The following is a 13,305-nucleotide window of genomic DNA, read 5'->3' as shown; positions in this document are numbered from 1 at the left end:
AACTATGCATACTAGAACAAGTGAGACTTCTTCCATCTGCTGATTCCATCTTGTAGAGACTTCTCTCTAGTCCACTGGAACCTTTTTGTATGGGAACATGCCTACTAGAAGAAGTCAGACTTGTTTGTTTTGCATTTGTCCACCTGACAAAGAGACAGTACAAGTGACTCTTTGTCAAGGAACTATGCATACTAGAACAAGTGTGGCTTCTTCCCTCTGCTGATTCCATCTTGTAGAGACTTCTCTCTAGTCCACTGGAACCTTTTTGTATGGGAACATGCCTACTAGAAGAAGTCAGACTTGTTTGTTTTGCATTTGTCCACCTGACAAAGAGACAGTACAAGTGACTCTTTGTCAAGGAACTATGCATACTAGAACAAGTGTGGCTTCTTCCCTCTGCTGATTACATCTTGTAGAGACTTCTCTCTAGTCCACTGGAACCTTTTTGTATGGGAACATGCCTACTAGAAGAAGTCAGACTTGTTTGTTTTGCATTTGTCCACCTGACAAAGAGACAGTACAAGTGACTCTTTGTCAAGGAACTATGCATACTAGAACAAGTGTGGCTTCTTCCCTCTGCTGATTACATCTTGTAGAGACTTCTCTCTAGTCCACTGGAACCTTTTTGTATGGGAACATGCCTACTAGAAGAAGTCAGACTTGTTTGTTTTGCATTTGTCCACCTGACAAAGAGACAGTACAAGTGACTCTTTGTCAAGGAACTATGCATACTAGAACAAGTGTGGCTTCTTCCCTCTGCTGATTCCATGTTGTAGAGACTTCTCTCTAGTCCACTGGAACCTTTTGTATGGAACATGCCTACTAGAAGAAGTCAGACTTGTTTGTTTTGCATTTGTCCACCTGACAAAGAGACAGTACAAGTGACTCTTTGTCAAGGAACTATGCATACTAGAACAAGTGTGGCTTCTTCCTCTCTGCTGATTCCGTCTTGTAGAGACTTCTCTCTAGTCCACTGGAACCTTTTTGTATGGGAACATGCCTACTAGAAGAAGTCAGACTTGTTTGTTTTGCATTTGTCCACCTGACAAAGAGACAGTACAAGTGACTCTTTGTCAAGGAACTATGCATACTAGAACAAGTGTGGCTTCTTCCCTCTGCTGATTCCATCTTGTAGAGACTTCTCTCTAGTCCACTGAACCTTTTTGTATGGGAACATGCCTACTAGAAGAAGTCAGACTTGTTTGTTTTGCATTTGTCCACCTGACAAAGAGACAGTACAAGTGACTCTTTGTCAAGGAACTATGCATACTAGAACAAGTGTGGCTTCTTCTCTCTCTGCTGATTCCGTTTGTAGAGACTTCTCTCTAGTCCACTGGAACCTTTTTGTATGGAACATGCCTACTAGAAGAAGTCAGACTTGTTTGTTTTGCATTTGTCCATTTGACAAAGAGACAGTACAAGTGACTCTTTGTCAAGGAACTATGCGTACTAGAACAAGTGTGGCTTCTTCCTCTCTGCTGAATCCGTCTTGTAGAGACTTCTCTCTAGTCCACTGAACCTTTTTGTATGGGAACATGCCTACTAGAAGAAGTCAGACTTGTTTGTTTTGCATTTGTCCACCTGACAAAGAGACAGTACAAGTGACTCTTTGTCAAGGAACTATGCATACTAGAACAAGTGAGGCTTCTTCTCTCTGCTGATTCATCTTTTAGAGAGTTCTCTCTAGTCCACTGGAACCTTTTTGTATGGGAACATGCCTACTAGAAGAAGTCAGACTTGTTTGTTTTGCATTTGTCCACCTGACAAAGAGACAGTACAAGTGACTCTTTGTCAAGGAACTATGCGTACTAGAACAAGTGTGGCTTCTTCTCTCTCTGCTGATTCCGTCTTGTAGAGACTTCTCTCTAGTCCACTGAAACGTTTTTGTATGGGAACATGCCTACTAGAAGAAGTCAGACTTGTTTGTTTTGCATTTGTCCACCTGACAAAGAGACAGTACAAGTGACTCTTTGTCAAGGAACTATGCATACTAGAACAAGTGAGACTTCTTCCATCTGCTGATTCCATCTTGTAGAGACTTCTCTCTAGTCCACTGGAACCTTTTTGTATGGGAACATGCCTACTAGAAGAAGTCAGACTTGTTTGTTTTGCATTTGTCCACCTGACAAAGAGACAGTACAAGTGACTCTTTGTCAAGGAACTATGCATACTAGAACAAGTGTGGCTTCTTCTATCTCTGCTGATTCCGTCTTGTAGAGACTTCTTTCTAGTCCACTGAAACCTTTTTGTATGGGAACATGCCTACTAGAAGAAGTCAGACTTGTTTGTTTTGCATTTGTCCACCTGACAAAGAGACAGTACAAGTGACTCTTTGTCAAGGAACTATGCATACTAGAACAAGTGTGGCTTCTTCTCTCTGCTGATTCCGTCTTGTAGAGACTTCTCTCTAGTCCACTGGAACCTTTTTGTATGGGAACATGCCTACTAGAAGAAGTCAGACTTGTTTGTTTTGCATTTGTCCACCTGACAAAGAGACAGTACAAGTGACTCTTTGTCAAGGAACTATGCATACTAGAACAAGTTGGCTTTCTCTCTCTGCTGATTCCGTCTTGTAGAGACTTCTTCTAGTCCACTGGAACCTTTTTGTATGGGAACATGCCTACTAGAAGAAGTCAGACTTGTTTGTTTTGCATTTGTCCACCTGACAAAGAGACAGTACAAGTGACTCTTTGTCAAGGAACTATGCATACTAGAACAAGTGTGGCTTCTTCCCTGCTGATTCCGTCTTGTAGAGACTTCTCTCTAGTCCACTGGAACCTTTTTGTAGGGGAACATGCCTACTAGAAGAAGTCAGACTTGTTTGTTTTGCATTTGTCCACCTGACATAGAGACAGTACAAGTGACTCTTTGTCAAGGAACTATGCATACTAGAACAAGTGTGGCTTTCTCTCTCTGCTGATTCCGTCTTGTAGAGACTTTTCTCTAGTCCACTGGAACCTTTTTGTATGGGAACATGCCCACTAGAAGAAGTCAGACTTGTTTGTTTTGCATTTGTCCACCTGACAAACAGACAGTACAAGTGACTCTTTGTCAAGGAACTATGCATACTAGAACAAGTGAGAATTCTTCCCTCCGCTGATTCCATCTTGTAGAGACTTCTCTCTCGTCCACTGGAACATTTTTGTAGGGGAACATGCCTACTAGAAGAAGTCAGACTTGTTTATTTTGCATTTGTCCACCTGACATAGAGACAGTACAAGTGACTCTTTGTTAAGGAACTATGCATACTAGAACAAGTGTGGCTTTCTCTCTCTGGTGATTCCGTCTTGTAGAGACTTTTCTCTAGTCCACTGAAACCTTTTTGTATGGGAACATGCCCACTAGAAGAAGTCAGACTTGTTTGTTTTGCATTTGTCCACCTGACAAACAGACAGTACAAGTGACTCTTTGTCAAGGAACTATGCATACTAGAACAAGTGTGGCTTCTTCCCTTTACTGATTCCATCTTGTAGAGACTTCTCTCTAGTCCACTGGAACCTTTTTGTAGGGGAACATGCCTACTAGAAGAAGTCAGACTTGTTTATTTTGCATTTGTCCACCTGACATAGAGACAGTACAAGTGACTCTTTGTCAAGGAACTATGCATACTAGAACAAGTGTGGCTTTCTCTCTCTGGTGATTCCGTCTTGTAGAGACTTTTCTCTAGTCCACTGAAACCTTTTTGTATGGGAACATGCCTACTAGAAGAAGTCAGACTTGTTTGTTTTGCATTTGTCCACCTGACAAAGAGACAGTACAAGTGACTCTTTGTCAAGGAACTATGCATACTAGAACAAGTGTGGCTTACTCTCTCTGCTGATTCCGTCTTGTAGAGACTTCTCTCTAGTCCACTGGAACCTTTTTGTATGGGAACATAGCCTACTAGAAGAAGTCAGACTTGTTTGTTTTGCATTTGTCCACCTGACAAAGAGACAGTACAAGTGACTCTTTGTCAAGGAACTATGCATACTAGAACAAGTGTGGCTTCTTCCTTCTGCTGATTCCATGTTGTAGAGACTTCTTTTTAGTCCACTGGAACTTTTTTGTAGGGGAACATGGCCTACTAGAAGAAGTCAGACTTGTTTGTTTTGCATTTTTCCACCTGCTAAAGAGACAGTACAAGTGACTCTTTGTCAAGGATCACTGCATACAAAAACAAGTATGGCTTCTTCCCTCTGCTGATTCCATCTTTTAGAGACTTGTTTCTTTTACTGACTCTATCTTTTAGAGACTACTTCTCTCTACTAAGTCCACCCTGTAGAGACTTCTTTCTACCGAGACCATCTTGCAGAGACTTAATTCCATTTCATAGAGACTTCTCTTTAGTCCACTGTAATCTTTGTGAGGTGAGATAGCATAGTAGAAGACGTCAAACTTGTTTGTTTTGCATTTGTCCACTTGACAAAGAGACAGTACAGGTGAATCTTTGTCAAGGAACGCTGCATACTAGAACAAGTACGGCGTCTTCCTTCTGCCTAGTCCATCTTGTAGAGACCTCTTCTCTCTGCTGAGTCTATCTTGTAGAGAATTCTTCTCTGTAGCAAGTCCATCCTGTAATGATTTCTTTCTACCGAGACCATCTTGTAGAGACTTCTTTTCCTTATTAATTCCATTTCATAGAGACTTCTCGTTAGTCCATTGTTATCCTTGTGAGGGGAGATAGCATAGTAGAAGACGTCAAACTTGTTTGTTTTGCATTTGTCCACTTGACAAAGAGACAGTACAGGTGAATCTTTGTCATGGAACGCTGCATACTAGAACAAGTACGGCGTCTTCCTTCTGCCTAGTCCATCTTGTAGAGACCTCTTCTCTCTGCTGAGTCTATCTTGTAGAGAATTCTTCTCTGTAGCAAGTCCATCCTGTAATGATTTCTTTCTACCGAGACCATCTTGTAGAGACTTCTTTTCCTTATTAATTCCATTTCATAGAGACTTCTCTTTAGTCCATTGTTATCTTTGTGAGGGGAGATAGCATAGTAGAAGACGTCAAACTTGTTTGTTTTGCATTTGTCCACTTGACAAAGAGACAGTACAGGTGAATCTTTGTCAAGGAACACTGCATACTAGAACAAGTACGGCGTCTTCCTTCTGCCTAGTCCATCTTGTAGAGACCTCTTCTCTCTGCTGAGTCTATCTTGTAGAGAATTCTTCTCTGTAGCAAGTCCATCCTGTAATGATTTCTTTCTACCGAGACCATCTTGTAGAGACTTCTTTTCCTTATTAATTCCATTTCATAGAGACTTCTCTTTAGTCCATTGTTATCTTTATGAGGGGAGATAGCATAGTAGAAGACGTCAAACTTGTTTGTTTTGCATTTGTTCACTTGACAAAGAGACAGTACAGGTGAATCTTTGTCAAGGAACGCTGCATACTAGAACAAGTACGGCGTCTTCCTTCTGCCTAGTCCATCTTGTAGAGACCTCTTCTCTCTGCTGAGTCTATCTTGTAGAGAATTCTTCTCTGTAGCAAGTCCATCCTGTAATGATTTCTTTCTACCGAGACCATCTTGTAGAGACTTCTTTTCCTTATTAATTCCATTTCATAGAGACTTCTCTTTAGTCCATTGTTATCTTTGTGAGGGGAGATAGCATAGTAGAAGACGTCAAACTTGTTTGTTTTGCATTTGTCCACTTGACAAAGAGACAGTACAGGTGAATCTTTGTCAAGGAACGCTGCATACTAGAACAAGGGAGTCGTCTTCCTTCTGCTGAGTCCATGTTTTAGAGACTTCTTCCCTCTGCTGAATATATCTTGTAGATTAATCTCTTAGCGTTTTGCAGTCTTTGGAATCCACTAGGTATCAAGTGTCAGCCTCTCAATTGGTCTTAGATAAAAACATTTCCTTACAAAAGTAAACAAAAACTCTTTCACTCAAAATATATATATATTTTTTTATTTATATTGATTTTTTTTATTTTTTAAATTTTTTTTATATTTTGGGGGGATTTTTATATAGTTTTTTTTTATTTTTGGATTTTTTTTTCCTTTTTTCTTGTTTGTAAGCATACTTAATATTTTCTACTTAAGAAGTTCTTCGGTTTCAAGTCAAAGGGTTTCCATTTTATTTTTTTATTTTTGTTTTTACCATTTTGATTGTGTATTGTTTGGGAGGCTTCATCGGGAACCGCTTGGCAATTTCCTACACAGTCTTCACAGGGCCCTGGGTGACAAGGCACCTTGCATTTATGGTTGCATTCGCTGCCATTGTATTTAAGAGGTTTCTGACATAGCTGCCCACAAGAATGGGGAGTATCGTACAATTTGGTATACCTTGGATTCTTCAATTTGCCACAGTAGCAGACATACTCGATGGGCATCGAATAAGATATTTCATTATTGCACGATGGGCAGTTCCAGCATGTCTCTGACTTCGATGCTTTAGACCAGTCACGAGCACATTGAATATGCAAGATGGAGTAACAGCCATGGCACGCCCACATTGCTTCCATTCGACCGATAGATTCCAAGCATATCGCACAAGTATATGTCCCGTTGAAGATCTCGTTAGTCAAGGTCTCTCTTCTACAATAATCCCTTTCCTCTTCTGTAACTCTCGTAGGATCATATTTTTCATCTGCTACCCAAGCGAATGGATTCCATTTGGTTTTGGTTTCCTTATTTTCAACTTTATGCTCTTTTTCTAAATGTATTTTTTGTTCTGTATGTTTGCTATACTTTTGATTTTCTTTAATTGTGTTCTCTCTTCTACAGTAATCCCGTTCCTCTTCTGTAGCTCCCTTAAGCTCATATTTATCATCTGCTACCCAAGCGAATGGATTCAATTTGGTTTTGCTTGTTTTGGTGTCCTCATTTTCAACTTTATTTTGTTTTTCTATATCTATTTTTTGCTCGGTATTTTTCCAATACTTTTTATTTTCTTTAATCGTGTTCTCTCTTCTGCAGTTATGGTTCTCCTCTCCTGTACCTCTCTTATACTTCTTTTCATTTTCTGGGGCCCAATGGAAGGGCTTCCATTTAGTTTTGTTTTTCTTGGTGTTTTCAACTTTATTCCCATTTCCTATTTCTATGTTGATTTGTTCATTCACAGTTTTTGTCTGCACAATTTCTGAGTCTCTCTTCTCCTCTCCATATTCTTTGCAAAGTGTAACATTAATCTGCTTCTTTTCACGAGTCAGATAATAATTTGTAGCCTCATTTTTAATATTGGCTTCCATTACTTCTGAATGATTAAGGTGATCCTCATTTTCTGTATTATCTTCTATCAATGCCCCACATCTTCCAATTTGCTCCTCTACCACACTTTCACCAGTGTGCTGCATTTCTTGTGAAGTATTTAGGGAATCCTGGGGCTCCTGCTCCTCCTCTTTTATTTGTTCTAATTCCCCACATCCGTCTACTTCCTCTTCTTCCACACTTTCCCCAGTGTGCTGCATTTCCTGGGAAGTATTCAGGGAATCCTGGGGCTCCTGCTCCTCCTCCTCTTTTATTTGTTCCAATTCCCCACATCCGTCTACTTCCTCTTCTTCCACACTTTCCCCAGTGTGCTGCATTTCCTGGGAAGTATTCAGGGAATCCTGGGGCTCCTGCTCCTCCTCCTCTTTTATTTGTTCCAATTCCCCACATCCGTCTACTTCCTCTTCTTCCACACTTTCCCCAGTGTGCTGCATTTCCTGGGAAGTATTCAGGGAATCCTGGGGCTCCTGCTCCTCCTCCTCTTTTATTTGTTCCAATTCCCCACATCCGTCTACTTCCTCTTCTTCCACACTTTCCCCAGTGTGCTGCATTTCCTGGGAAGTATTCAGGGAATCCTGGGGCTCCTGCTCCTCCTCCTCTTTTATTTGTTCCAATTCCCCACATCCGTCTACTTCCTCTTCTTCCACACTTTCCCCAGTGTGCTGCATTTCCTGGGAAGTATTCAGGGAATCCTGGGGCTCCTGCTCCTCCTCCTCTTTTATTTGTTCCAATTCCCCACATCCGTCTACTTCCTCTTCTTCCACACTTTCCCCAGTGTGCTGCATTTCCTGGGAAGTATTCAGGGAATCCTGGGGCTCCTGCTCCTCCTCCTCTTTTATTTGTTCCAATTCCCCACATCCGTCTACTTCCTCTTCTTCCACACTTTCCCCAGTGTGCTGCATTTCCTGGGAAGTATTCAGGGAATCCTGGGGCTCCTGCTCCTCCTCCTCTTTTATTTGTTCCAATTCCCCACATCCGTCTACTTCCTCTTCTTCCACACTTTCCCCAGTGTGCTGCATTTCCTGGGAAGTATTCAGGGAATCCTGGGGCTCCTGCTCCTCCTCCTCTTTTATTTGTTCCAATTCCCCACATCCGTCTACTTCCTCTTCTTCCACACTTTCCCCAGTGTGCTGCATTTCCTGGGAAGTATTCAGGGAATCCTGGGGCTCCTGCTCCTCCTCCTCTTTTATTTGTTCCAATTCCCCACATCCGTCTACTTCCTCTTCTTCCACACTTTCCCCAGTGTGCTGCATTTCCTGGGAAGTATTCAGGGAATCCTGGGGCTCCTGCTCCTCCTCCTCTTTTATTTGTTCCAATTCCCCACATCCGTCTACTTCCTCTTCTTCCACACTTTCCCCAGTGTGCTGCATTTCCTGGGAAGTATTCAGGGAATCCTGGGGCTCCTGCTCCTCCTCCTCTTTTATTTGTTCCAATTCCCCACATCCGTCTACTTCCTCTTCTTCCACACTTTCCCCAGTGTGCTGCATTTCCTGGGAAGTATTCAGGGAATCCTGGGGCTCCTGCTCCTCCTCCTCTTTTATTTGTTCCAATTCCCCACATCCGTCTACTTCCTCTTCTTCCACACTTTCCCCAGTGTGCTGCATTTCCTGGGAAGTATTCAGGGAATCCTGGGGCTCCTGCCCCTCCTCCTCTTTTATTTGTTCCAATTCCCCACATCCCTCTACTTCCTCTTCTTCCACACTTTCCCCAGTGTGCTGCATTTCCTGGGAAGTATTCAGGGAATCCTGGGGCTCCTGCCCCTCCTCCTCTTTTATTTGTTCCAATTCCCCACATCCGTCTACTTCCTCTTCTTCCACACTTTCCCCAGTGTGCTGCATTTCCTGGGAAGTATTCAGGGAATCCTGGGGCTCCTGCCCCTCCTCCTCTTTTATTTGTTCCAATTCCCCACATCCGTCTACTTCCTCTTCTTCCACACTTTCCCCAGTGTGCTGCATTTCCTGGGAAGTATTCAGGGAATCCTGGGGCTCCTGCCCCTCCTCCTCTTTTATTTGTTCCAATTCCCCACATCCGTCTACTTCCTCTTCTTCCACACTTTCCCCAGTGTGCTGCATTTCCTGGGAAGTATTCAGGGAATCCTGGGGCTCCTGCCCCTCCTCCTCTTTTATTTGTTCCAATTCCCCACATCCGTCTACTTCCTCTTCTTCCACACTTTCCCCAGTGTGCTGCATTTCCTGGGAAGTATTCAGGGAATCCTGGGGCTCCTGCCCCTCCTCCTCTTTTATTTGTTCCAATTCCCCACATCCGTCTACTTCCTCTTCTTCCACACTTTCCCCAGTGTGCTGCATTTCCTGGGAAGTATTCAGGGAATCCTGGGGCTCCTGCCCCTCCTCCTCTTTTATTTGTTCCAATTCCCCACATCCGTCTACTTCCTCTTCTTCCACACTTTCCCCAGTGTGCTGCATTTCCTGGGAAGTATTCAGGGAATCCTGGGGCTCCTGCCCCTCCTCCTCTTTTATTTGTTCCAATTCCCCACATCCGTCTACTTCCTCTTCTTCCACACTTTCCCCAGTGTGCTGCATTTCCTGGGAAGTATTCAGGGAATCCTGGGGCTCCTGCCCCTCCTCCTCTTTTATTTGTTCCAATTCCCCACATCCGTCTACTTCCTCTTCTTCCACACTTTCCCCAGTGTGCTGCATTTCCTGGGAAGTATTCAGGGAATCCTGGGGCTCCTGCCCCTCCTCCTCTTTTATTTGTTCCAATTCCCCACATCCGTCTACTTCCTCTTCTTCCACACTTTCCCCAGTGTGCTGCATTTCCTGGGAAGTATTCAGGGAATCCTGGGGCTCCTGCCCCTCCTCCTCTTTTATTTGTTCCAATTCCCCACATCCGTCTACTTCCTCTTCTTCCACACTTTCCCCAGTGTGCTGCATTTCCTGGGAAGTATTCAGGGAATCCTGGGGCTCCTGCCCCTCCTCCTCTTTTATTTGTTCCAATTCCCCACATCCGTCTACTTCCTCTTCTTCCACACTTTCCCCAGTGTGCTGCATTTCCTGGGAAGTATTCAGGGAATCCTGGGGCTCCTGCCCCTCCTCCTCTTTTATTTGTTCCAATTCCCCACATCCGTCTACTTCCTCTTCTTCCACACTTTCCCCAGTGTGCTGCATTTCCTGGGAAGTATTCAGGGAATCCTGGGGCTCCTGCCCCTCCTCCTCTTTTATTTGTTCCAATTCCCCACATCCGTCTACTTCCTCTTCTTCCACACTTTCCCCAGTGTGCTGCATTTCCTGGGAAGTATTCAGGGAATCCTGGGGCTCCTGCCCCTCCTCCTCTTTTATTTGTTCCAATTCCCCACATCCGTCTACTTCCTCTTCTTCCACACTTTCCCCAGTGTGCTGCATTTCCTGGGAAGTATTCAGGGAATCCTGGGGCTCCTGCCCCTCCTCCTCTTTTATTTGTTCCAATTCCCCACATCCGTCTACTTCCTCTTCTTCCACACTTTCCCCAGTGTGCTGCATTTCCTGGGAAGTATTCAGGGAATCCTGGGGCTCCTGCCCCTCCTCCTCTTTTATTTGTTCCAATTCCCCACATCCGTCTACTTCCTCTTCTTCCACACTTTCCCCAGTGTGCTGCATTTCCTGGGAAGTATTCAGGGAATCCTGGGGCTCCTGCCCCTCCTCCTCTTTTATTTGTTCCAATTCCCCACATCCGTCTACTTCCTCTTCTTCCACACTTTCCCCAGTGTGCTGCATTTCCTGGGAAGTATTCAGGGAATCCTGGGGCTCCTGCCCCTCCTCCTCTTTTATTTGTTCCAATTCCCCACATCCGTCTACTTCCTCTTCTTCCACACTTTCCCCAGTGTGCTGCATTTCCTGGGAAGTATTCAGGGAATCCTGGGGCTCCTGCCCCTCCTCCTCTTTTATTTGTTCCAATTCCCCACATCCGTCTACTTCCTCTTCTTCCACACTTTCCCCAGTGTGCTGCATTTCCTGGGAAGTATTCAGGGAATCCTGGGGCTCCTGCCCCTCCTCCTCTTTTATTTGTTCCAATTCCCCACATCCGTCTACTTCCTCTTCTTCCACACTTTCCCCAGTGTGCTGCATTTCCTGGGAAGTATTCAGGGAATCCTGGGGCTCCTGCCCCTCCTCCTCTTTTATTTGTTCCAATTCCCCACATCCGTCTACTTCCTCTTCTTCCACACTTTCCCCAGTGTGCTGCATTTCCTGGGAAGTATTCAGGGAATCCTGGGGCTCCTGCCCCTCCTCCTCTTTTATTTGTTCCAATTCCCCACATCCGTCTACTTCCTCTTCTTCCACACTTTCCCCAGTGTGCTGCATTTCCTGGGAAGTATTCAGGGAATCCTGGGGCTCCTGCCCCTCCTCCTCTTTTATTTGTTCCAATTCCCCACATCCGTCTACTTCCTCTTCTTCCACACTTTCCCCAGTGTGCTGCATTTCCTGGGAAGTATTCAGGGAATCCTGGGGCTCCTGCCCCTCCTCCTCTTTTATTTGTTCCAATTCCCCACATCCGTCTACTTCCTCTTCTTCCACACTTTCCCCAGTGTGCTGCATTTCCTGGGAAGTATTCAGGGAATCCTGGGGCTCCTGCCCCTCCTCCTCTTTTATTTGTTCCAATTCCCCACATCCGTCTACTTCCTCTTCTTCCACACTTTCCCCAGTGTGCTGCATTTCCTGGGAAGTATTCAGGGAATCCTGGGGCTCCTGCTCCTCCTCCTCTTTTATTTGTTCCAATTCCCCACATCCGTCTACTTCCTCTTCTTCCACACTTTCCCCAGTGTGCTGCATTTCCTGGGAAGTATTCAGGGAATCCTGGGGCTCCTGCTCCTCCTCCTCTTTTATTTGTTCCAATTCCCCACATCCGTCTACTTCCTCTTCTTCCACACTTTCCCCAGTGTGCTGCATTTCCTGGGAAGTATTCAGGGAATCCTGGGGCTCCTGCTCCTCCTCCTCTTTTATTTGTTCTAATTCCCCGCATCCGTCTACTTCCTCTTCTTCCACACTTTCCCCAGTGTGCTGCATTTCCTGGGAAGTATTCAGGGAATCCTGGGGCTCCTGCTCCTCCTCTTTTATTTGTTCTAATTCCCCGCACCCGTCTACTTCCTCTTCTTCCACACTTTCACCAGTGTGCTGCATTTCCTGGGAAGTATTTAGGGAATCCTGGGGCTCCTGCTCCTCCTCTTTTATTTGTTCTAGTTCCCCACATCCGTCTAATTCCTCTTCTTCCACACTTTCATCAGTGTGTACTATTTCTTCTGTAGTAGTTGGGGAATCCTGATGCTCCTCAGTTTTATTAGTCAAGTTATTTCCATTATTAGAAATATGTTTCGAAAGCTTAGTAAGCAACACAAAGGCGCCAATAAACACAATCGCATTTACCCAAGGTAACCGATAATACCAAGGTTTATCCATTGCCGGGTTATTGATGCCCATACTGTCTGCCAGAAGCCCTATGTTAGAGCTATCTCCTACAAGTTTCATAAGTCCAAACTCAGTCTTATCGCCGAAGAGAATCGGTCTTAGTAAAAGCCCTTTCCAGCCGCTGAAACCGTTCACATACTCTTTCACGCGTCTCACCAACGTTCCAAGTTCACACTGAACTTGTAGATTTCGGCGACGATGCGCAAAAAATGGTATGTTTTCTAACATCGACTGGAACCATGACGTCTCCTGATAGCAAACCTGATCGATATCCTTTAATAACGTAATATCTGGGAGTGTCCACCTCAGCCATGGGATTGCACTAACCATTCGGAAAATCCAGTTTTCATGAAGGCTACCAATCTCCGTATCAATAATACTCCGAAGGGCATTTACAGCACCTTCGGCCTCTAATATTCCTGCAGCTTGTTCCGTGGAAATGGAATTGTATCGACATAATAAACCGGTTAGGGTCAACAAAGTCAAAATAGTTATTTTGGTAAACATGATCATAATGTAGCAGTAAAGTTCGCAATTAGCCTTGTTTATAAAAACTTTGAAAGATCTGAAGCCGTTTGTTATGAGGTATCGTGTACTTTGTACGTGAAAATACTACTACTACTACTACTACTACTACTAATAATAATAATAATAATAATAATAATAATAATAATAATAATATTATGCCGCTTCCCAGCGCTTTTTGTGCGAAGTGG

General features: G+C 44.1%; 1 protein-coding gene across 1 annotated transcript; it reads right to left on the bottom strand.

Moving 5' to 3' along the window:
* Positions 1 to 6,007: 6,007 nt before the first annotated feature.
* On the bottom strand, positions 6,008 to 13,102 carry LOC137644775 (uncharacterized). The gene has a single exon (XM_068377672.1). It carries the CDS (start codon positions 13,100 to 13,102, stop codon positions 6,008 to 6,010), a length of 7,095 nt encoding a protein of 2,364 aa, XP_068233773.1.
* Between the last annotated feature and the right edge of the window lie 203 nt (positions 13,103 to 13,305).

Source organism: Palaemon carinicauda, chromosome 8, assembly GCF_036898095.1.
Source record: "Palaemon carinicauda isolate YSFRI2023 chromosome 8, ASM3689809v2, whole genome shotgun sequence".
In the NCBI taxonomy this organism is placed as follows: domain Eukaryota; kingdom Metazoa; phylum Arthropoda; class Malacostraca; order Decapoda; family Palaemonidae; genus Palaemon; species Palaemon carinicauda.
The sequence above is the reverse complement of the archived record's forward strand: the minus strand, read 5'-3'. Positions and strand labels throughout refer to the sequence as shown.